Here is a 25,981-nt window from a genome sequence, read left to right on the forward strand (position 1 = left end):
TTTTTTTTTCCATCCTGGATGATATTCTAAAAATTCAAACTGATTTAAGGGATTTTCAGGTATTTTTCTAAACACTCTTATCTTCTTTTAAATACTGAATATTTTACCGTAAATCACTCTGTATGTAAAGTGGCTTTAAAAAAAAAAAAAACTTTAGGGGCGCCTGGGTGGCACAGCGGTTAAGCGTCAGCCTTCGGCTCAGGGCGTGATCCCGGCGTTGTGGGATCGAGCCCCATATCAGGTTCCTCTGCTATGAGCCTGCTTCTTCCTCTCCCACTCCCCCTGCTTGTGTTCCCTCTCTCGCTGCCTGTCTCTCTCTGTCAAATAAATAAATAAAAATCTTTAAAAAAAAAAAACTTTAAATGGCAATGTCTACTGTAAATTCCATCCTAAAAATGACAAGTTACTTTAGCAACCCCAAGTCTGCAAATAATTTCAAGTATTCTATTTTATTCTCAGCTTTGTGCTAATACCACTAATTTTACTTCTGGTTTTATATAACATACGCGGGACATGAGGAAAACTCAATCAATCAGTTAAGGACCAATGATAGTGTTTTAATCAGACTCTGTTATGTCTAACTTACAGAAGACTCTCCTTGGCCACTTCATCACTGAAAAGCAGTGCAAGCAGCTGGGAGGTGGGGAGGAGGGTTACTATAAGTAAGACACAGTCAAGGGAATCTAAGACCAAGAATTAAAATGCCTCTCAGAGACTTAAACCTAAATCAGGCCATCTTCCATTCAATAAATATTTCTTGAGTGCTTGCTATGGGGGTCAAAGGATGCACTGCGGCTGCAGCTATAAACCAGGTAAGCAAAGTCCTTGTTTTTACTGGGCTTTCATCCTAATGAGGAAGACATAAATTCATTCATTCATTCGTTCGTTCAGCAAGTATGTTGTATTATAAGTGTTACTGAACACCTACTAGTGCCAGGAATTATTTGGTAGGTGCTAGGGATATAGTAAAGAACTTGTAACAATAAACAAAGAAATATACAGGACAACGCCAGCTATTGGTAAGGACTATGAATAAAAATTAATCAGTAAAAGACCATTCAGTGATAGGGACTAGGGTAGATGGTGGGAGGGAGAGACAGAGAGGGAGTTTAAATTTGAAATGGTGATCAGACGTACTCTCTAAATATGTTTCAGAGGAAGTGATCCTAGACGTGAAGGGCACACTACTATTCAAGGGCACAGAACTGGAACAAGAGGCACAGTGAGTGCAAAGATCCTAAGGTGGAACTTCACGTGTGCTATGTGGTCGAGGAACAACAAGGAGGTGAGTCTGTTAAGGACACAGATCAGATATGAGGCTGGAAAGAAGCTAGCATCTAGAACACAGAGCTAAAAAATCTTGATTTCAGTCTATTATCATTAAAGCCATTGGAAGGTTGATAGTAGAATAACTTACCTAATTTATATTTTAAAAAGATCACACCAACTACTATATAGAAGATAAACTATAAATGGGGGATGGGGTTTACTGTGGAAGAAAAGAAAATCAAGAGGCTATTTATTTAACAGTAAATCCCAAGCTGGAGATAATGGAAGCCAAGAATATGGTGAGAAATTGTTAGATTCCGGATCTATTCTATAGGTGAAGCCAAAAGAATGTATCGATGGACTAGATGTGGGGGGCAGAGAGAAAGAGGCAAGTCAATCCTAATAATCTAACCTAAAAACCATAGTTCATACTGGATCTCTTATACAAAGCAGAGCAAATACAACTCGGTATTTGCAACTCACTCTGCCACTTACAGGACAATATTTACATATGACGTCAATGTCAAATGAAACCTCAACTAGCTGAATTCTAACAGGACACTAGTTCTTCACCTTTGCTTAACAAGTAAAATTCATGGCTGCTGTTTTCTTAAGTACATCATTCAACAAACAGATGAGCATCTCTATCAGAGATAGCTGGAAACTCGGTCAACGTAACTGTCATGAGCAAGACGTCATTGTTGTGGCTAGACAGAGATGAAGGTGTGAGAGACAGAGGAATTCAAGTAGAATTAGATTAAAACAGCTTTAAGAGTTCTGACCTAACATGGCAGGAAAAAGGAAAAGAATATAGAATTCCATGAGAAAGTGAAGACATTAGTTGAAGGAAGTGAAGGATCTCCTTCATGTCCCTTATTGATTCTGTAATCCGAAGCCAAGGACTGCAGAGTCAAAAGAAATTAAAGAATTACTTAAGAGTAGAGACCTGGAATCCTCCAGCTGTGATATGGATTATATAAAATGGCACAGCAGGTCCTTCAGTGGCTGAGAGAGAGTGCCCCTGGATGACCACGTGGCAGCCCTCCATGTCTCAGATCTCTGGCTGCTAAATTACTTAATTCACTTTATATAACAAGCCTGCTCTTCCTGAGATGATAATTCTAAAATCACTCTATGTGATAAGAACTCTGGGAATGTTTAATTTCAAACAGAGACATAATGATCAAATCAAATCCACTGTATTAAAACCTCTGATATTAAGTTTAGGAATCAATGTGTAATCACTTGGACAAAGTTCAATATTTAGTTGATAAATCATTTATTATGTTTAAGATAGTTTGATATGTTAACAAACTATGCTTGTAATTTAAATTTAATTTATTTCAGATTTATGATTTTAAATTGAAAGGTATAAGAGTTTTGCTACATACTCAGCAGCACCAGAATTCTTAAGATGAACTATATTTATAAATGTGGTTTTATTAGGTTTACAGGTATAATTTAAGTACTTGGAGAAGTTCTGACTGTTAGTTAGATCAAGGCATTTGAATGTCTAAAATAAACTAAATATAGTAGATTTATAAATGCAGTTTAAAAGTATTTATGGGAATCTAATTAATTAGACTTGTAAATGGGACCAAGTAGGGCTGTTTATTGGTACTCCTCTCGATTGTTTTGAACTGTAACCAAGCAGGAAAATGTCCTTTCAGGTTCTTCCCATGGTCCACTTAACCACTGGCAGGAGACAGGCTGGCATTTGCAAACTTTTGTTGGACACTGTAGGAAAGAAAAATCTGCCAACCCAAAATGTGTCTCTTTGGCATGTGGATTGTTCTAGGCTGGTTTTTAAGAAACAAAAGGCTCAGGAACAACCTTTGACCTCCCACCACCGGCCTAAAAGAATTTACATAGAGGATCTGCTCCAGGAAGGGAGCTGTCACCACGGATAACTACACCACAGTACGAACTCAGTGTGGCAGACAGGGAGGAACTGACCAGCCTGTTTGTTAAAATTCTTCTGTGTCCTATTGTTTCTGTATGGCCCAGTAGACACCTGTTTACCAAACATTTACTCTTTTCCATCTACCTGTAAATTGTCTTCCTTCCTTTAGAAGTCCCAGGCTCCTACCCCCTTCTTCTCAACTATGGATGGCACAGAAGCCTCAACTGCCTGCTTGCCTGCGGCCTTCATCTTCTTAGGGAGCTTCCATACAAACGTAATTAAATTTGATTTTCTCCTGCTTATCTGTCTCATGTCAATTTAATTCTTACACCAGCCAAAAGAATCTTGAAGGGTAGAATAACATTTTTCCTCCCCAGTAACTCATACTGTAAACTGTGAATAGTCAATCTTCCCTACTCCCAACCTCCCATTCTTACCTCCATAGGAATGATGAGTTTATCTTGACCCACATCTATACGCTCAGGGTCTACTTGCTCCCAAGGTAGAAAGAACGTAAGTACCCAAGGGAACTGAAAACGTATGTCTTCACAAAACCCTGCACAAGAATGTTTAGAGCAGCTTTATTTACAGTTGCCTAAAGCTGGAAGTAACTTCAGTACAGGTGAATGGATAACTAAACTGCGTGATATCCGTACAATGGAAGATTATGCAGTGCTAAAATGAAATGAGCCAGATCGAGACCTGAAAAGACCTACAGGGACCTTACATCCGTATTAGTAAATGAAAGAAGCCACTCTGAAAAGGCAGCAAGCTCTCTGGTTCCACCTATTCAACATTTTTGAAAAGGCAAAACTATAGAGATGGTAAAAGATCAGTCGCTGCCAAGGGTTGGGAGAGGGAGTGAAGGGGCTGGGAGGATGACAGGGGATGAAGAGGGGATCTTTGGGGCAGTAAAACTATTGTCTATGAGACTGTAATGATGGGTACGTGTCATTGATGTATTTGGCAAAACCCATGAAACTCTACAACACAGAGTGAACCCTAAAGTAAGCTATGGCATGGACTTTCGTTAATACTAATTTATCAATATTCATTCATCAATTGTAACAAATTTGGTGCCGGGGAGAAAGCCTTTACGGGAACCCTGTTTTTTCTGTAGACCTAAAACTACTCTAAAAAAACAAAGTGTGCTTTGTTTTAAAAAACAAAACAAAACACATATATGCAACTGAGTATTCCAATTTGGAGAAAAAGAAATTTTAAAAATAATATATAATTTTAAAATTAGATATTAAGCCTTTTTTTTTTTTTTTTTAAAACCTCCCCCACCTCGCCTCCCTATTAGAACTGGCATCTCCACAGGAATACTTAGCTTATGAAAAAGGAAATGCAGAAATCAATGCTTCGTTCAAAAACTCAGTCAAATGAGTGGACTAACAGCCTACAAAGCTTTTTGGTTGTTAAATTGCAGCATTTAAAAGCTTCCCTCTAAATTACTGGAGGTTGAACTCAGATATTTACATACAATGCACTCCAACAGCTGGAATTAATTGGCATCCTTGCTCAACTTTTCTGGAAAGAATTCTTCTAAGATAGCTATAATTGCAAAGGCAATTTCTTGAAATTTCTATCCAAATGACTAATCAAGCCTTTGATTAAAAAAATAAAACTGCTAGGAGTTTTGACTACCAGAAGCATAACTACCATATTCTGTGTGATTTTTATGTTAATCTACACCCTCAAAGGATTTTTTCCAAAATATGAGTACTAATATTTTTAAACAAAGATAAATTTATGATACAGAAATTCTGTCAAACAGAATTAGTCCGATTAGCAAAACAGCTTATTAAAAATATTCACACTTATTTACCAAGTCCCTAATATTAAAAATTCATACTATCTGAAAAATTCTGTCTGAACTCTATTTGCTGTAATTTGCATATCAAGCTCTCTTAAAAAAAAAGTCATCCAAAAAATAAAAAATCTGATCTAAAAATAACCACTTCCGAGAGATGAGTTTATATAATACACGAGTCTCTACTACTTATACCAAAGCAAGAAAGGCAAGAGCAACAACTACTATGAGTGTGAAATAAATATTTTCTAACTCTGAAGGAAGTCCCTCTAAGAGTAATTGCATTTAATTTTTAGAAATAATTATACTCTGGTTGTAGTGGTTTTCATAAGGCATTTTACCTAAAGAGATGATTTGTGAAGGACTAAAATATTGCCATGATCTCTCATTTATACAAAAACTTTCCTGGTGGGCCCTAGGGTCCCTTTACAAATCTCAGTGGCTAATTTGGAGGCATCCTCCATTAAATTAACAAGCTCTGGCCCAAGTCAGAGGCTCCCTTACACAGAAACACAATCGCAGACCCACAGCTGGCTGCATTTCAGTCTATGAACTGGAGCCCAAAGTACAGGGGTACAGTCTCTATCTCCTGGCCACATTGTGCAACTCAAGTCACTTAAGCTGAGTACATGCACTTTAGTTATATACATAATCCCATTCTTTATGAATAGGCTTCCAGTGATTCAGATGTTAATTTGGCCATGAGTCCTGAATTGAAGCCAAAATTCCAACAGCATAAGCTGTACAACTAAAAGTAACCTTTCATGATTTCCTGAGGAGTATTTAATTGCTTGTTTGAGCCAAGAAGGGCATCAACTGCAAATCTACCAAAACAACTTAATCAGCAAATATTTGAAATATTGCCAGCAAGAGCAGCTCCATCCTTGTGGCCATCTGACACAATGCAATCACAGACTATTTTTAATTATTATTGTTGTTATTGTATCATCTTAACCATTATCATTATTATCATTATCACCAAGTCTATTACTTATATTAACAAAAATAACTTACTTTGTAGCACTTGACAATTTCATAAACCCCGGAGATGGAGCAGAATGGCAAAGTACATTATTTCTTGCCCCTCTTTAAAGACACTGTAAGAAACGAATGCCCAGCTTTGTTGAGTGACTTGTCCATAGCCACATAGCAGCTGCCAAGTGGCAAGGGCTTGAAGCCAGTTCACCCCACTCCACATCCGCATTCTTTCCGCTACGCCACACTACCTTTCGTTAGTTATTGTTCTGTTGGGATTTAAGAGAACAAAGGTAGAATTATTGATTCCCCAACTGACTCACAGGTCCCCTGAGAGCAACCGTTTCCAACACAATTTAGGAACTATCCCATACGAATGCTGTGTTCACTCTTAGGATGAGAGAGATGGCTATGAGGGTTTTGGGCACAGGCCCCACCCCTCCATTAATTGTGTGGTTGTGGGTAGGCCGCGTCCCTTCCTCGAAGCTTTGGTTTTTCTCACCTACCAAATGAAAATAATGGCAGCAGCCATCTCTCACAGTGTAGTTGTGTGGATTCGATAAGATAATACATATAAAGCAGGAAGTCCAGTGCCCAGCTCAGAATCCATGCAGAATCAATGTTGTCTGTCATCATTATGGTTAATTTTCCAAAACTCTGCTCTAGGCACACCTTCTTCTGTGAACATAAGCCTTCCCGACAAACCCCATCTCATAAGAATCTTCATTTACTTTGGACTCTCCATGAATTTATGAAAACTTTGTAATACTTGCTCATGTATGGCCTTAAAATTTAGTTCTTTCATGAAATTTTGTGTCATTGTTTGAAGAGGGAGGATTGCTTCCTTCTATTTATTCTCGTTTCCCAACATATGGGAAGTGCTTGGTATGTGATACCTTTATTGAAATACTGTGTATTCAAAATAACAATCCAGAAATGTGCGTCCTCTCTGTTCCAGTCCCATGTCACCACAGCCTTTAACTGAGCACTTACTGGATCTGGAGCTTTACAATCATTATGTCTAATCCTCACAAGAATCTTGCACGTGAAGACAGCCTTGTTACCACCCTTTCAGAGAAAGTTAAACCATCTGCCCGAATTCCCATATCTACTAAGTGCCAGAATCCAGACTGGAGACTAGGTTTGGCTGATCCAAATCTACTATTTCTCTCTACAGCTTGCTACCTGCACTTCTCCTGTTTTTGCCTTTCCAATTTTGTTATATTAACTTATACCATCCAAGGAAAAGCAGAAAGTCCAACAGGGTCTCTTCTCCCTGTTGCTAGAAGCCTTGGTACCATGAAAAAGTACATCCAAGTTGAACGATATAGCCAAAGAAAACAACTACTAATACTTTCCTCTACTTTAGCCTTCCATTCCCAGATATTCTGAAGAGTTTAATGGGAGATATTTTTTCAAAAGATTATTGTTCTATCTAGAACACCTAAGGAAAATTGTGATCAACTGTTCTCTAACTCTTCCTGAAGATAAAACAAAAGTAAGGACTTTTCCTTTGGGATAGGAGGAATTAATAAGACAAGGAAAAACAATCTGATAACTGGGCACTATTGGAAGAAAAATTCAAGACTCTGAACATGACTTTTTTTATTATTAATTTATAATAATGTCCAGTAGTAGCAGACAGATGGGTTCAACAACTTCACACTCCTCCCCAGAGCCACAATGACAAGGGTGAACAAAGAGGGCCAAGTTCATGACTCCCCTCTTTCCATAACGTCTAAATTAGTACTTCTGGGTAGAGCAACAAATGCCCCTGTCCACAGAAGAGCTTATCAAGTAATCAGTTTGCCAAGCAGAGAGTTAATTTTTTAAAACTTTCTATCAGAATATAACATACATATAAATAAGTACCACTCACAAGCACAAAGCTCACATCCATGTCATCAGCACTGGATTAAGAAATGAAGAATTCCTAGCATTCCAGAAACCCCCTTGTGTGCGCTTCTAAATACAATTACTCCCAAGAGTTAGCACCACCCTGACTATAACACCATAGTTTAGTTTTGCCCATTTTTGTGATAGTTATCACATGCTCTTTTGTGTCTGCCTCTTCTGAGCCAACATTATATTTTGTTGCATGTAAATGTAGTTTATTCACTGATACATGTAAGTTTTGAAGGGGAGAGCTGACCAGAAGGATGTTAGGGTGCTGCCCGGGGGGAGGCTGCTCTATGGGTAAAGGAAGAGGTTACAGGGCAGCTGAGGGAGGAAGGTGTAGAGGGGAACATCGTACTTAGATATCAGGACAGGAAGAAAATTCCTCAAGGGAGACTGGAATCACAGGGAAGGAACACCAGGCTACACTGACCCAAAAATGGTGTGAGAGAGTTAACTGGGACAAGAGGATAAGGAAACTGCTATTAACTCATAATTTTACTTCAGGTCATCCATGCATGAGCCACACAAACTCAAAGAAACATGTAATTCTGAAACTCAGAAAATGTCACCCCTTTAACTCAAACACAATCTTTCCAGAAAATTCCCTACAGCTTATCTCATCATTCTATAAGGATTTTTGTTCGTTTTTTTTGTTTTTGTTTTTGTTTTTGTCTGTGCTGCTTACAAAAACAATTGGGAAATGAAACAGCCATTCAATGAGCCTCTAATATGAGACTAGCATTCTGTTAGATTCTGCCAAAAATGCCAAAGAAATTAAATGTAAGTCTCACCTTCCAAAAGAATTAATGTTAAACACAAGAAGAGCACACACACACACACACACACACACATACACACACACACATACAAAGCTAATGAAGAAAATATGATAAAGTGTACAATGAGGTACAGAGTTGTACAGTACTAACTATAAGCAGGATGCATAAACTGGGTTTCAAAGCAGAACAGAAGACCTAGGCGGAAGGGATGTTGCAGGGGGAGGACCCCAGAAGCAAAGGCTTGAAGGATGATGCAGAGTAGGCAATGGGTGGGCAGGAATATCAAGGAGGCTACACGGCAGACTCTACCGGCAGGCTACACTGAGGACTTAGGATAACCCTTCCTCAACCGGAGGGGAGGGAGGCAAGACAGCAAGAAACTGAGTTCAGTAACAGGTAGGGTGGGGCCAGGTAATGGGTAATGGAGGGGCCCTCGCAGTCAGGCAGAGACATTTACCTTCGTAAAGCAGCCAGTAGGGAAACACTTCCGGTTCCTACAGGAAAACGAAATGCTGAGTGGGATCGCAGTGGATCCGGTGGGGCTCACAGCCCTCTCAGCACCAGCACACCCATCCCTCAGCTGCCGCTCCACAGCTGCATCTTTGTTGGGAAGAGTCTTTAGCTGCAGGAACAGCCTATCTCCCCCCACCCGCCCCGCCAGGGGGTGACTGGCTCAGAGGCAGGCATTTGAGAAGGCAGAAAGGAAGAAATTAATATGATGGTTGCAGACCAAAGGACAGCCTTAGAGCAGATAAAAGCAGAGGGCTTTTGAAGTGGAGCACATCAGGGGCCCCCCCGGAGGGACCTTCGAGGGTAGGGTATATAAAGGTCTGGCCCTTTTCCTCAGTTTGCAACAACTCTGGAGGCCCATCTCAACTCTGGAGCACTCTGTAGGCTCAGCTGAGGCTTCAAGCACAACTTCACTGCAGTCAACATCTCTATCCGCCCAACCCCCCTTCCTTAGTTCCCTGCAGGTTTACCTCCTGAAGCTCGTGCCCCAATACACCTGCATGCAACTCTGCTTCTGAGGCTGTTTCCAGAGACCCAACCCCAGACTGTGCTTAAAGAGGACTAATTCAGAAGCAGAAGGTAGGAAACACTGAAAGGAGGGAACGCGAATCAGAGGGGTCCAAAAAGGAAATTATTTCAGGACCTTCACTATATGAGGGTGAAGATGAAAATCATGGCCATTTTGGTGACAAGTGCAGATTACTTATGGAGAGAGGGGAGTCTGACATAACACCACCTGGCAGATTTCTTTCTGCCAATGGAAACAATGCTGACATTGCTGGTCCCCGGCATTCAGAACAGTTTGGTTTGGTCACGTTGAGCTGGAGGCTGTACTAGCACACTCACTAAGAGTCACTCAGGTTGTCTGAATTTGGGGGCTCAATAGTCAAGACTGGAGATGTGGGCTGGGAAACCAGCACAGGAAGGTAACAGCAAGTACCACAAGGGTAGATGAACTTCCAGGAGGAAGTGAGGAGAGCCAGGTCCATGGGTATGCAGGATGCCCCCACGAAGCACAAAAAGGAGAAGACTTCCAGAGAGAAGAGAGGGGACTTCACGATGCCAGATTTAGCCAATGAAAGTACGACACAGGATGCCTAACTACCACAAGGGACGCACAGCTCTTCAGTGGCACCAGCAAACAGTGTCAAATGGCAAAATGGTATTAAGGATGACCAAAAACTTGAAAAGGTCGTGAGTTTTTGTTAAGTAAAGGTCACTGATAACATTTAAGGGAAAACATTTTTTTAACTTGAAAAATTCTATAAAAGGGTAATTGACTTGTATCTTTGAATTACCATGCCTGCTTTCTAAACAATGTGATTTCAGATCAAATTATTATTTTATCAAAATTATCTCAAAGGGGGGAATTTCATTCCTCTTGAGAGAAAGGGCAAATGTTCAACAAAAGAAGTCCCCCTTTTCCTACTGAGGGAAGGTTTCCTCAAAAAGCTGGAAGCTCTCCAAAGACTGGTTTTCTACATTATCATATGCATTATAATTGACCATATAAAACCTTAAAGAAATGTCTTCTCTCTCCTCTCTAAAGGCTACGAATTGCTTAGAGTGATTACATGAACTCAGGGGGCCCACAGCAATTAAAAAGAAGACGGTGTCCTACATGTTTATTTCTATGAAATTTAAAAAAAAATCGCACTCATCAGGGAAATGAAAAACATGAACTGCACTTATTAAACATGAGTTATATTAAAATAAGCTTTTAATTTGCAGAGATGTATCAATGTATATATTCATGTGCATGTGTGCAGAAAGAACTGTATCCTGAAAATATTAACATCAAAAAAAGCTTGCTAGATACCCTCTGGGTCACATAATGCATAACAAATCACTTCAGTTACTTTCTTGTAAACAAAGAAAAATAAACATTCCTCATAAGAATAGTGCACAGGTTTGAAAATCTCAGCTCTTGACTGTCATCTCAAATTTCCTTCTGCATTACACTTCATCTCTGAAATATAAAAGACCGTATACTGCCCTCCAATGACACATAAAAGCTTCCACTAATGACTCCATGCACAGACCAAAGCAATATATCACCATACTTAAGGATTTGCCTAGATGCTTTATGAAGCCCAAAAGCAATACCCAGGTTTATCAAATCATTGAAATAATATGCCCATACATTTCTCTGGTCATATTTGTGCTCCAAGTATAGCAATATGTATAATAATATGGCAGCACATGAAAAGTTTGGGTAACAAATAATATATTTATACACCCAAAGACTGGCCCATGGAAAGTTTGGGTAACAAATCATATATTTATACACCCAAAGACTGGCCCATTTGCTCTTTGTGCGTTTCAAGATTTTGTTTTACTTAAAACATTTTAGATTGATGAAGGTTTTACTTTAAGAAGTAAGGCAGGACTTCCTTTTAAATATTGCAGATTTAATACCAGCAATTTTTCCCATCTTGTGCATAAAATTTAAAGTTAAGGGAAAATACCTCTAACAAATCAAGTTTACTCTAGTTTTGTGACTTTATTTTTAACGGTTTAGGTAAATTGGAAATTGTAATAGGGTATGCTTGTTTGCTCAGTATTTTTAATAATCTATTACTTAGGTAAAAACCTGGAAGTATAAGAAATATCTGGAGGTATAGTTTTTCAAACTGGAGCTAAGCTACCAGAAGTCTATTCTGAAAACTTCCAAGTATACGTTTGTTCAAAAACAAAACTGTGTGATAAGCATCTGTAATTTCATGCTTTCCTATTTTCAGTTTGATTTAGCTCCCCTGATAGAACAACACTTCAAAAATATTTTCTTTTGCACTAATTACTCCATGTGCAGTATCAGTAAGTTCTGCTATATTAATCATCCTATGAAATAGCAGGATGTCCACAGTATTTGATTAACCTACGTTCCCAAAATTAAACTGGTTATGGGCGAATCCCTGCCAGTAAGTTTCAATTGTTTCCTAAGTGTAGTTCATGATTCTGCTAGAGAGAACCAAGAAAGGAAATCTGGAGTAGGAGTTGGGGCTCTGGTCTGCGGCTCTAGGCCAATGAAGTAGCAAATCACTTAAGGGTAAAGTCTTAACCACTACAATCCTGCCTCTGAGAAGTAACACATTCTAGTTATGAACAGCTGTGCTGTAGAGTCAGATGGACCTGGATTTCAATCCATCCGGTAATCAGTCTGTCAAGTTTACAATCTGCTGGGTAGAATGGGTAGGTCGAAGGAGTTACTGGTTCCTTTTACCATCATTAACCATCTACAACATTCCAAATGCATGAACGTTAAGAGGGGCAGAAAGAAAGACCTACTCCATATCCACATCAATCCTGGAAGTCCCCAAGAGAGTGGAAATGTTTAACTGCTTCCCACAAGACTTACAATCTTTATAGAATAATTAAAGGCATTTAGAAAGCAAAGTCACAGACAGCTAGTTATTAAATGACTAGTACACATTCAGATCTTTTACAAAATATTATCTCGATCATCTTAAACCCAATCAATCTGCTGCTCATCATGGAAATTGCTTCAAATCTCTGACCCCCCCCCCAAAAAAAACCCTACGGAAAAATTAATGCTAGGCTTCCTCAGGAAAATTTTATAATCATAAGTACTTCTGTGAAACCAAATTATCATCATTAAAACTGACCCCTGCTGCTAGTTCCTGCCCACACTAGCCCTAAACTTTAGGACAGAAGGAAGGAGTATCAGCTCACAGAAGACAGAACCACTGCCAAGTTCTTGCTTATTATTTCCCTTAATTCTTTTTCTTGGGCCCTGTTCAAATTGTTAGGACTTTTAAAAAGTGCTATTATCAATTCAATTCTTATGAGTACATTCGGGCCTTGACTAAGATGGCGTGTGTCCAAAAAATATAAATGTCCTCCACTAAAATTTCCTGTGACTTTCTACTTCTAAACTTTTCCCACAAAACCTATGTGGTATGTTTTCTCCACACATGGTATTAATTTGCTTTTTAAAAAATTAAAACACGAATTATTTGATGGTCTTTTGAAGAGTTCCACCACATTCCAAAATGTCAGAAGAAAATGAGAAATACAAAGAAACCTATATGACGTCGCTTTTTGGCACGTTCCAGCAAGATCAGATATAAACTGTGGTGAGAACTGCATTTTAAAGATGTAATTCACTGCCAGATCTCTGACCACCTTTCTCCACGGTAATGACTCACATAACTCTCACTCCAGGCCTGAACTCTCCTGATCTTGGTAGTTCCAACAATCAATCTACTGAACTCTCTGGGACTCAGTTTGTTCTTTTGTGAAATGAAAGAACCAGATTACATAATCACCAATGTTCTTCTCAGCTCACAATCCTACCATTCAGGGATTTTTACTGAGATAAATGGCTATCACCTCAACTTCAGCATATGTAAATAACATCTATTCAACCACTGTGACCCTAAAGTTGCTGCGACTTCCTGCTTCCTGTTTCTGTAAATGGTTCTGTCCTCCTCAAACTCACCCTTGCTTAAGACACTCAAATTGTTCTTGGCTCCTTACTAATCCCCTCAACTAGACACATTCTTCCTTTTCAGTGTCCTGTTCTATCTCCACTTTCCCAGACTTCATGATATTCCCTTATGGATCCTGGGTCTCTAGGATTTTTGCTCACCAACTCTCCCAGACATTAATGATCCAGCATCAACAAAAGAACTCCTGCTATAGTAACACATGTGACAGTAACAAAAAACAATTTTTAAAAAAACAGAAGTCCTAGAAACTAAGACTTTGCAGAGAACCTACACCCAGATCACCTTTTTAGTAGAATAATAGTGAACAAAGAACAGCTAGCGTTTTCATCAGAAAACATTCAGGGGCAACCCACCCACCCCACTGTCAAGAGACTTGAACTCCTCTATGCCAGTCAAACTGGCAATGGGGTTGAGAGGGGGAGGAAGTGATATTTCCTACCTGAGCCAGCCACCGTGGCAGGCACGCCTTCCTCTGTTCAGTTCTCCATAGATGAACCCTACCTATCTGCTATGGTCTGATGGTCTGTGCTCTCCCCTCAAAATTCTTATGTTGTAATCCTAACCCCCAAAGGTGATTGTATTAGGAGGTGGGGCCTTTGGGAGGTACTTAATGTTCTTTAAAAAAAAAAGACCCTCACAGAGCTCTCTTCTGCCATGTGAGAATAAAAGGATAAGTTGGAGACCAGGGTACCCAACCATTCCGGCACCCTGATCTGGGACTTCCAGCCTCCAGAACTGTGAGCAATAAATTTCTGCCGTTGATGAGCTACCCGGTCTCTGGTATTTTGTTACAGCAGCCCGAACAAATTAACACACTATCATTTAAGCTCAGCCCAAATCCCAGCTCTTCCATCACCACCACACCAGAACTCTCTTTTCCTTTTAATTCAAAAACTACCATGGCACTTTTGATTACTGCTTAAATTCGTTACAATACTAACTGAAGTCTGGGTTAGTTCCATTTTGGTGACAAAAGGGAAAAATCTAGGATATGACTAGCCAGTGCTTGCTTCACATCCCAACCCTCAGCACTTAAAGGTCATATACATAGTTTACAATTAAAGACAACTGACCATATCATAAAGTATAATGTAAGTGCTATAAATTAATGCTAAGAGGTAAGTGTATAAGCGAAAAATAATAACAATGACAAGCAAGCCAAGGCAGCACAAAAAGAAAAAGACTATTTCTGTGAAAGCCAGCAAAGGTTTCAGAAAGAAAGAGAAGAGCACTTTAACGAAGTCTTGAAAGATGGTTAAAGCATGGGGCGCCTGGGTGGTTGTGTAGTTGGCTGAGCACCAGACTCTTGGTTTTGGCTCAGGTCCCGATCTCAGGGTCATAAGATCAAGCCCTGAGCCCTGCGCCTGGCTCAGCTCAGAGACTGCTTGGGTTTCTCTCTCCAGCTCCTGCTGCCCCCACCCCAATAAATGAATCTTCAAAAAAATAAAAATAAAAAAGATGGTCAAAGCAGAGTTGCAGGCGGGCTGAGACATCCCAGGCTTGAGAAAGGGCAAAGGACGTTCCTTCCTCCAAGACAGAGTTTCTCTGGCCACTTCTCCACTATGGAGTCACAAAAGCTCAACCTGTCGGTTGTCATTTTCAATCAGCCTCTTGGCTGCGTAAATTATACAGGGATACTTTGTTCATACTGGTTTTTTTTTATCTCACTGAACAAATAGTGTGTTGTGATTAAAGTTGTTTGTCAAAAAGTGACAGCAGACAAAGCTTCAGAAGGTTCTTCCCTGCATCCTCATAGGGTCTCTTTCCCTTCTTCCAAGTGGTTAGGGCAGGTCAATTCCACACACAGCTGCTACTCCTTGTTCTCTGCCTTCCTGGAATGATGAGGGCTATAATATCGCTGATGTCAACACTGGAACTAGAAGACAGCTTCTGACAACTGACTGGAATGATGCTTTTTTCAAGTTCTGATGCGAAATGTGACCCGCCAACCCCGCTCAAGAGTCCCCACTTCTCACATTAGTTTCAAGGCGCTCTAACTTACCAACAGGTTCCCGCTCACTCTGCCCCCCAACAGACTTTTAGTAATTGTAGTCCTACACATTCAACTGCCAACATGTTTATCTTTCTCCAGTAATAAATTTTTAAGATCTTTGAGAATAGGCAGTATCAGTTTTTATAGTCAACAAAACAAGTTTTATTTCTGATAATGAAAATAACACAGGTTCAGAGAAACTGGAAAAAAAGAAACAGATTTTCTAGGTTTTGCAATATAATAATCAATTTATTATTGATTAAGATTTAATGATCACTAGAGTTCACACATTTTTAGCTAAGCGTATATTTTTAGCTAAGCCTATAAATATATATTTTAATAAAATTAGGAGAAAATTTACTTGAGGTATAATTTATAAACCATAAAAAATACCCACTGTTAAGTATATGATTTAATGACTTTTGGGGTGCCTGGGTGGCTCACTCGTTAAGCATCTGCCTTCGGCTCAGGGCGTGATCCCAGAGTTCTGGGATCGAGCCCTGCATCAGGCTCCCTGCTCTACTGGGAGCCTGCTTCTTCCTCTCCCACTCCCTCTGCTTGTGTTCCCTCTCTCGCTGGCTATCTCTCTGTCAAATAAATAAATAAATAATCTTAAAAAAAAAAAGATTTAATGACTTTTAGTAAATCTACAGAGTTTTACAGCCATTACAACTCAGATTTCTCAAATCATAAAAACAACCCAGCGCAGGAACAAATTCAGTTCACCAGTGGGTGACAGTTTATAGTCAATCTCCACTCCCAGCTCCAGCCCCAGGCAACCATGGATCTCTGTTTTCCATCTTCATAGATTGGCTCCTTCTGGGAATTTTATGTATATACAACCAGGCTTATATAACCAAGCATAGTGTTTTTGGGGTCCAAACGTGTTGAAGCATGTTATCAGTAGTTAGCTTCTTTTTATTGCTATATGGATATTCAACATTTTGTTTATCAATTCAATCGTTGATGGACATTCAGACTGTTTCCTGATTTTGGCTATTCAGCATGGTAATGTTAGAAACATTCATGTATATGTCTTTGTGTAGAACTATGTTTTCCTTTCTCCTGGGGATACCCAGGAGTGGGAATAGTGGGTAGTATGGTAATTTCATATTCAACTTTTAACATCTGTTAAAATGTTTTCCAAAGTGGCTGTCCCATTTGATAGTCCCACCAGCAAAGTATGAGGGTTCCAGTTGCTCCACATCCTTTTCAACAATTGGTATTGTTGGTCTTTTTGATTATAGTCATTATATTGGGTATACAGTCACATCTCACTATGGTGTTAATTTTCATTTAGTTCATGACAACTTCGAGCATCACTTCATGGGCTTATTAGCTACTGGTATGTCTTTTTTGGTGAAATTATACTCAAATTGTTTTCCCATTTAAAAATTTGGAGGAGGTCTTCTAATTGTTGAGTTTTGGACCTTTTTTATATAACTTAGATATTTTGGATATAAATCTTTTATCAGATATATTATTTGAGAATATTTTCTAATTTGTGGGTGATCTGAAAATGTCTTTCGTTTTTGAAGACATTTTTTGTTACATGTGGAATTTTTGGTTTACAGGTTGTTTTGTTTTGTTTTTAAGCATTTCGAATATGTCATTACATTGCCTCCTGCCTCCTCTGGTTTAGATAACGGGTTAGATCTTAAACATACTTTTTTTTCCCCTCTAAATGTAATGAGTTGCTTTATTCCTATTGCTTTCAAGATTTTCTCTTTGTCTCTGTCTTTCAGAAACAAACTTAGACTACGACAGGTGTAAGTTCTGTTCTCTTTATGTTCCTCCTAATGGGGGTCATTTATCTTCTTGAATTAATAGATTAATTCCATTTTCCAACAATTCAGTATGTTTTTAGCAATTATTCCTTCAAATATGTTTTTGCCCCTCTCTCTGTCTCCTCTAAGACTGTCAAGTTCCTTTCCAATATACATGACATATCTATTTTTAATGAATATTAGAATTAATGAATATTATTTCCCTACATTAAAGGATTTACCTTAATCTAGAGCTTGAAGATAAATGACACTAAATTTTGTCAGTGGTCAAGACATTCGTCATGAATTAATTACTGTGCATAGTTTGTCATTCTTTGACAATTTCTATCAATAGATCATACGTAGATCAACAATACAGCTTCAAATACTGAGAAGTAACAGAGGTGCCAACTGAATTTTTATACAACAACTTATAGTAGTAATGATAATAATATCAAGACAAGCAATTTATATGTAGATTATGGACTCCCATAACTTTTTTAGATTAGAAATCTGGAAGAGAAGAAAGTACCATCTTTGAAACAAACACTTCAGTTCAAAGACCCCAGTTAAAATCCTAATTTAGCTGTTTACTAGTAAATTGTGTGATACAAGACAATTTATTATCTCCAGGCCCCAATTACCACCTCATAATACAGAGATATTCATACCTATACATAACATAGGAATACAGGGAGAATTAAATGAGGTAGGATTTTTAAAAGGTAAGCATAGTAGATACTGAAAAAGTCTTTGGAAATTTTTAGCCAATTATAAACACCTTCAGATTAGAACTTGTTGCATAATCCTAAAAATATTTTAAACATAAATGTATCATAGCTCAATTTATATTTCCAATAAAATATTTATATTTCCAAATGTAATTGGAAATCTCTATTTCCAAATAAAATAGAAAATGTAATATAAAATTTTTTATAAACTTAAAGGGGACAAAAAATAAGTTACTTTATTAAAAAACTTCATCCTTTAAATTTAAAGACATGCAAAGGAAAACGTGATTTTCAGTTTTTAAAGTCACATGATCTAACAGCTTGCAAATTTTTTGTTGATATCAATTGGCAGACACCCATTAAATTATTCATATTTACAAAGAATAACAATTTTGGCAATTTACATAAGCTTACTTAAAATCAAAGTCTAGACTCATGGATTTTTAACTTCCATTTAAAGAAAAACTTGTCTGTCGATTGTCAAATGCTCTGAAGCAATTCATATTAATTTTTTCAGTGACAGACATAAAGGATTATTATTAGAGGGTTTGAAGGAAATATTTTAAGCATAATAAATGTGCACCACATTACAGCATATGTGTATGAAGCATACTGATGATACAATTAAGGATCCTTTATCCAGGTAATGATTCATGCTGGTATTATTATTTTAATCGTGAAGATATAAGATCATATAGTCCAAACCCCTTCATTAGAAAGATGAAGAAACTACAGATTATATATGTTAAGTAACTCGCTTATGCTCATGTAGCTAGTGGCATAGTCTTCACTAACACTCGACATTTTCCGACTTGCTCGAGGGTGATTTCCCAACTTCACCTCTCTGCTTAGCAGCCTGAAAAGAATCCATATACAATTTTGATCATAGAGGTTTCTGTCTCAACAGTGATGCAATATAGTAGAATAACTCTAAAGGATTTGGAGTTTATTCACTCACTTACTCTGTCACTCACTCAACATGGACTGAGTGACTATCAGGCATCAGGCATTGGCCTGCGTACTGGATAGAAGACCCAAATTTGCCATTTATTTGTATGACTTTGGACAAAAAGCTCTTTAGAGCTCAGCTTCTTAATTACTAAAATGAAGATAATATCAACCTTTCTCACAATGTTGAAAGACTAAATGAGATTATGTACTTGGAAGCGTCGGGTGAGGTCCCCAATTTAGGTACAACTGATCGATTATCTAAATTGCACCACCATATAAACAATTACCACATGAAGGCCAGATCTCAAACTTAACATGATCAGGATTGAATTTATTATCTTTCCCTTCCTATAACCTCCCCTACCCTGTAGTGGCTTTCTTATTATTGGTTTCACTATCTATCTATTAATGAATGCCAAAATCCTGGAATATTCTCAAGATCTCCATATCCCCTTTTCTCCCCATTTCTATCAAGCTCCATGTCCAGTCAAACACCAAGACCTACAAGATATCCCTCTTAAGTCCTTCCCAAACACGCACAACTCCTGTTTCCCCCCACTGTCAAGGCCTTTTTACAGAGCTCGTCATTTTATGCCCTAAGTACTTCAATATCTTTTAGTCCCTCTAAACTAGCTGCATCACCTGAACTGAAAATAGGGAGATTCAGTAAAGATCTGCATGTGGAAGTGTGAGACTCCTCACAACCTCTGTCTCTTACTCAATGCCCAAAATGTGGACAGCAAACTTAAATCCTCCAGACAAGAGATTAAATAATCCTTCTCTACAGAAACTTAAAGCCTCTTCCCAAGAAAAGACCCCCACATAGTGACAACTGAGGGCTGTGTGGAAAAACAACTGGTTAGCCCACTCCAGTCACCCTACAATGAAGCCCACGAGCCAACATTCCCTACCCAAAGACCCAGAGCTTCCAGTCAGCACATCACTATTAAATATGAGCTGACGATAAAGATCTCCAAGCAGCTAGCAGATACTTCCAAAAAGAAAGAGAATGAAACAGATAAACAGAAACAATAAAAAACCGACAATACAGAAAAAAATTTCAAAGGTATGATATATTTATTAAGGAGATATGAGACAATAACTCTTGATCTTTTGAGAGGTTTCCTTTGAGTCCACCATCTAAATCTTCTGAACGTTTAATCTTTGTTAATATATTTTTATTTCCAAGAAATATTCATGTTTCCTTGATTATTTCTTTTTGTGGCCTCATGCTTATATTTAATGAATGGAACAGCCCAACAATCTTATCAGGTTAGTAGTATTTTTATCCTCCTTTTACAGGTGGGAAAGTTAAGGTACAAAAAGCTTAAGAGGTTTGCTCAAAATCATACCCTTAGGAATGGAAGCCAAATTTCAATCCAGGCAGTTGGGCTTCACAGCCCCGGCTCTTAATGACAAGGTGTGACTCTTGCTGGTCATTTATCTGGTTGGTTCAAATCAACTGTAAGAGTCTAACATGTAGCCTGAGCACTACTAGCACACAACTGAGAAACAAGTGTTCAATCTCAGGACCCCACGATCATGACCTGAGCTGAAGGCAGACACCCCGTCCATGCCTGTCATTTTAAAACAGTAGTAATGAGGGGCGCCTGGCTGACTCAGTCAGAAGAGCATTTAACTCTTGATCTCAGGGTTGTGAGTTTAAGCCCCACACTGAGCATAGAGATTACAATAAAAATAAATAAATAAATAAATAAATAAATAAATAAAAAAAAATAAAAAAAATAAAAATATAGAACTAATGAAAATGCACACCTTACAGGGTTTTATGGGGACTAAATGAGAGGAGGCCCTGGCAGTGTATGTATAGTGCGTAAGCACATACGAAATATTATTCATTGATACTATTACTATTTTAATTTTAAATTGTTCTCTATTAGAGTATTTAGATTGCTCTTTAACATAACTCTTGCCTAAGAAAACGATCAGGTATTCAAAAATTCACAAAAGACAATAATGGGTTCCCTTCTATTCTTTCTCTGGGCAAATCTTAGCCAAAAAAACAAAAAACAAAAACACAAAAAACTGTTGAACATCTAGAATATAGTTCACAGAACAAGAATACAGATACCTTGAAGTTGTTTATAAAGATGGGATCTCAGGGTCGCGAGATCAAGACACATGTTGGGCTCAGTGTGGAGTCTGCTTGTCCTTCTCCCTCTGCTCCTCCCTCCACTTGTGTCCGCACTCTCTCTCTCTCTCTCACACATACATACACACATACATACATAAATAAATAAAATCTTAAAAAAAAAAAAAGATGGGATATCCTAAGAAACTTCATATACTCGTTTTCAAACCATCCCAGTATCACCTAACTCTATCCTTACCATCAAAAACCATGAAGATATCATATGAGAATAAAAAACAGAAAAGCTGACCCACAGCACTGCTGCTTAATTTCTCTAAGCTGCCATCAAAAACAGAATGAGTCTCAAAGCACCTGAACCCGAAGTAAGCCAGTAAGCACTCTAGTTCTGAGATAAAATTCAAAGTCCATCTCTGGACATAAATCCAGGTAAGATTAGAGTTGCTGACAAGTGTTTCTACTTTAGGTGAAAATTATGTGTTAAAATCTAAATTCCCAGGTAAGCTTCTAAGTGGCAAGCTGCCACTTGAAAACTACTTTACTGCTTTCCTCCTTTGAAATCTTCCTGCTGCTGACATTTTGTGAATGAGGAAATTGACCCAAACAGCAGAAAAGAGGCAAACTCAAATTAAAGTGCTTCATCTCAATTGAGCAAGCCATGCTACACCCTCATCAACGCAAAGATTTTAAAACGTAAAAATGCAAAAATGAACATATCCCAAACATCACCCACCCCCAATCCTAAATATTTCAAACTCTAGCACCAGATACACAGAGCAGTTACTTTGCATGAATTATTATTAACAGCTAAAGGGAGCAATGGTGCTGGCTTTTACTTCCACACATACAGAGCAGAAAAATGAGATTAAGACTATGAGAGGTGGGAATGAGAAGGTAAGACAGGAGTAAATAACCAAAACTGACCCAAAGTTTAATTCCTCTTCTTACTATCTGGTCCCATGTCCAATAAAAATCACCGAGAAGTCAGATTTTATTAGGAAACCTCAAAATACTTTATTCAACGGACAACACAGTGCCATTTTGTGATCTGTTCCTCCAGGCCTCAACAATTCTTGCAGCATTCCTGATCTTCAGGGTATTCAAAACTCTGAGCTTGAAGACCCCGTGGGAAATCAAAATTACAACACAGAAGGAGATGGTTCCAGAGACATGGCATAAACCAACTCGTGTGTTCTGCAACCAGGGTTACGGAGGCCTCAACCCATGAGGAGGTGTTATTGACTGAATTGTGTCCCCCAAAATTCATATGTTGAAGTCCTAACCCCAGCACCTCAGCATGTGACCATACTTGAAGATAGGGGGTCTTCAGAGGTAATTAGGTTAAACTGAGATCATTAAAGTCGGCCCTAATCCAATATGACTGGTGTCCTTACAAGAAAAGGAAAATGGACACAAGTACAGAGGGAAGATGATATGAACACACAGGGAGAAGATGGCCATCTACAAGCCAAAGAGGAAGGCCTGAAACAGATCCTTCCTTCATGGCCCTCTGAAGCAGGACCCCAACACCTGACCTCAGACTTCCAGCCTCCAGAACTATGACACAATAAATTTCTGTTATTTAAGCCACTCGGCCTGTGGTACTTTGTTACAGGGGCCCTAGCAAAGTAATATAAGTGACTTGCCTTATGTTGTCTGGTAGGTGATGGAAAACAGAGCCAGAATCAAACCCAACTTTCCAGACTCTAATATCCATGGGGCTTTCCACCTGCCTACACTCCCTTCCAATTTAACTCCCTGTTTTGCTCAAAGTCCTCTCCCACAAAAATCTTATACTTACTTGACTTGTTAAGGACCTTGCTAAATATATACTGTTTATGCTGACCTCTCATGAGCTCTACTCCCACGTCGCCAAGAAGACATTTTCATATAGATGTATCACAAATTCGGAAAGTCTAAAACCCAAATCCACTACTCCACAGAGTTAGTATAACACCATGTTGGAACCTGAGAGAGTCTAGGTACAAGACCCAATGCCTTGGACAAGTCATCTAACCTCTCTAAGCATCAATTCCATACTCCTAACAGATTCTATAAGAAGCATAAACTCTGTTCAAAAACGCTTTGAAGGGCTCAGGTGAAGATTATAGTAGATAACCGCCCCTTGTGAACTATAAAGCGTTAAAAGCAACACAAATTATTTCTCTCTCTGGCACCATTTTTCTACTCATTCAAACTCAGAATCATTTATGTTTCCCTCTCATATAATCTAGAACCAGTAATTCACCTTGCTCTGGCATTTCTTTCTCTACAAATCATTTTTTGTCACTGCTTTCTAATAAATCCAGGTCCTCGTAATTTCAAACCTGCATGACTTTGAATGACTGATTTATCAGCTTCCAGGTTCCTCCTCATCTAACCTATATCATATCCTAATATCAGATTTATCTTCCTGATACACTCAGCTCAAAAGTCTTCAGAGGCTCCCTAACCCACAGAACAAGGTCCCAGCCACAGAGGCCCACATTCTCTGACAAGACTGCCTCCCAGGGCCTATTCCCAAGTTTATCTCAAGGCTTACCTTGTGCCCAAGGGCCTTGCCTCATACCCAGGCAGTATGAACAGATCACCAACAACTTCAATTTGACCCTACTTGTTTCTCCCCTTGAACTTCCCAATGATGAGTCCAACTGTCACACCTGGATCCTCTAATACCATTACAAACTTTCTCTGAACCTTGAACTGAAGCTGGCATGAACAGAACAGCAAGGGCATGTTGGTAAACTGCAGTGTACACCCCACATGTTAGGGAGCGTGCCTGCTGCCCAGTTTCTTTTTCCTTCTGCTTCTCTCTTGGCCCACCATCTCTTTGCCCCTTTCCTACTCCCTAGCACTCAGGGTCTACCAAAATCAAATTCAATAGCACTTCACCTTGCCTCCCTTCAGAGCTCGATGGGAACCACACTGCTCCATCTCAGCCAGTGGTTTCCAATCCCATCAGACCGAGCAACCTCTTTATATAACAAATATTTTATAAAGACACCTTTACAAAACATTTTCAGCTAAGTAGGAATGAGGGAAACCAAATGGAAGTGGTAGGAAAAGGAGAATGAGAGATGAGAAAGTGAAAACAGAAAGGGGGCCTCTCAAAAACAAATGTAAATCCTAATGATAGTTGTGAGAAACAAATCAGACCAGTGACAGACTACATTTAATTCCTCAATACCTTAATGATATTATTGCAGTAAACCACTCAAAGTTATCTTATTGTGGACCAGCTATCGTTACTTCAATGCAAAAAATAAATTGAAGTCTTATGCCAAGATAATTTGTAATTTCAAAAATCTAGTGGAGGGAGTATAATGCTAAGTGAAATAAGTCGGTTGGAGAAAGACAAATACCATATGATTGCACTCATATGTGGGATTCAAGGGGAAAAAAAAAAACCAACAAAAAAACAAAGCAACCCAAAAAACAGACTCTTAACTACAGGGAACAAACTGATCGTTACCAGAGGGGAGGTGGGTAGGGGGATGGATGAAATAGGTGAAGGGGATTAAGAGTATACTTATCATGATGAGCACTGAGTAATGTATAGAATTGTTGAATCACTACATTGTTGGACACCTGAAACTAATATAACACTGTATTAACTATACTGGCATTAAAATTTTTTAAAAAATGTAGTTGAGGGAAAGCTATTAATACTAAAAGTTGTGAAACTGAACTGAAAAGTTCCCACTAACAAAAAGATATTTTATTCTCTTGGAGAAACTATGCAGAAATACAGCAAAATATAAAGCAATTTTATTTTATAAAAATTAAAAACAAACATGTAATAACCTATTTTGTAGGAGGAATTTTTAGAAAAATGACCGAATGAAAGAAAATATTACAAGATAAATGATGCTAATATATAAAGAGTATCTATAAATCAATAAGAAAGACCAACAGAAAAAATAATAAAGGACAAGAACAAAGAAATCAAAAAAGAAGAAATACAAATGACTAATAAGATAGCATGGCCCACTATGTGTAAGGACTTTCCTTAAAAATCATGAATATAAAGTAATGCTAGATTAATGTGTACTTTAGAAACCCTACAAACAAAATCAGGCATATAAAATTCCTCAGTCAGCTTTAGTCTCATCACTACACAGCAGGTTTCCCCCCACAAACACACAAACCTGAGTATACAGCAGGGTTGTCTTATTTTATTTAACATGACTCCATATGATTGCAAGAGATACTGATTTTTTAATTTCAGTTTACGTTTTCCAATGAGCTATAACCATATAATTTACAAACTCTGCATACACAGAGGTGAGTAATATTTAAACAGCTACAGGCATGATGCAAACACAAAAGCAAAGACAACAAGAAAACGCTTACCTTCCCTGATAGCTGTAAAAGGCGTACCTTCTTCTTCTTGCAGCCTGATCACCTTCAGGGCTACCAACTTCCCATTTACTCTGGCAGAAACGAAAGAAAAGATGAGAAGTGAGTCTGTGAAAATATGTTCCCATTATGGCTCTAATTTCCTTACAATTTATATTTTATGCATTTTTGCACTGAAAATGTCAGTGACTCAATTATGCCACCACAACAAGATTAGTTTCAGTAAGGCTGGGAATTTTATATCATCATCATAAATATTCACATTTTAAATATTCACATTTAAAATATTAACACTTGCCTCGTCCAAGATTTAACTGAAGTTTCCTATGATTCACTCTACGTTCCTTCCAGAATGAAACTAGTGCTTAACAAAATCACCACGCTTGATCAATTATTCTCAGATGAATTAGAAATCAAGAAGTCAAAATACCTCTTTCCCTTAGTTTTT

The 25,981-nt window shown here is 38.4% G+C and overlaps 1 protein-coding gene across 1 annotated transcript in view; it reads right to left on the bottom strand.

Moving 5' to 3' along the window:
- Positions 1-25,981, bottom strand: part of CDK14 (cyclin dependent kinase 14) — a 544,514-nt gene that overhangs the window by 349,542 nt on the left and 168,991 nt on the right. The window contains exon 5 of the mRNA XM_040644288.1: positions 25,528-25,607. Within this exon, the coding sequence (XP_040500222.1) occupies positions 25,528-25,607 (80 nt within the window). The remainder of the gene's footprint in view (positions 1-25,527; positions 25,608-25,981) is intronic.

This window comes from Ursus maritimus, unplaced genomic scaffold, assembly GCF_017311325.1.
Source record: "Ursus maritimus isolate PB19 unplaced genomic scaffold, ASM1731132v1 scaffold_3, whole genome shotgun sequence".
NCBI lineage: Eukaryota > Metazoa > Chordata > Mammalia > Carnivora > Ursidae > Ursus > Ursus maritimus.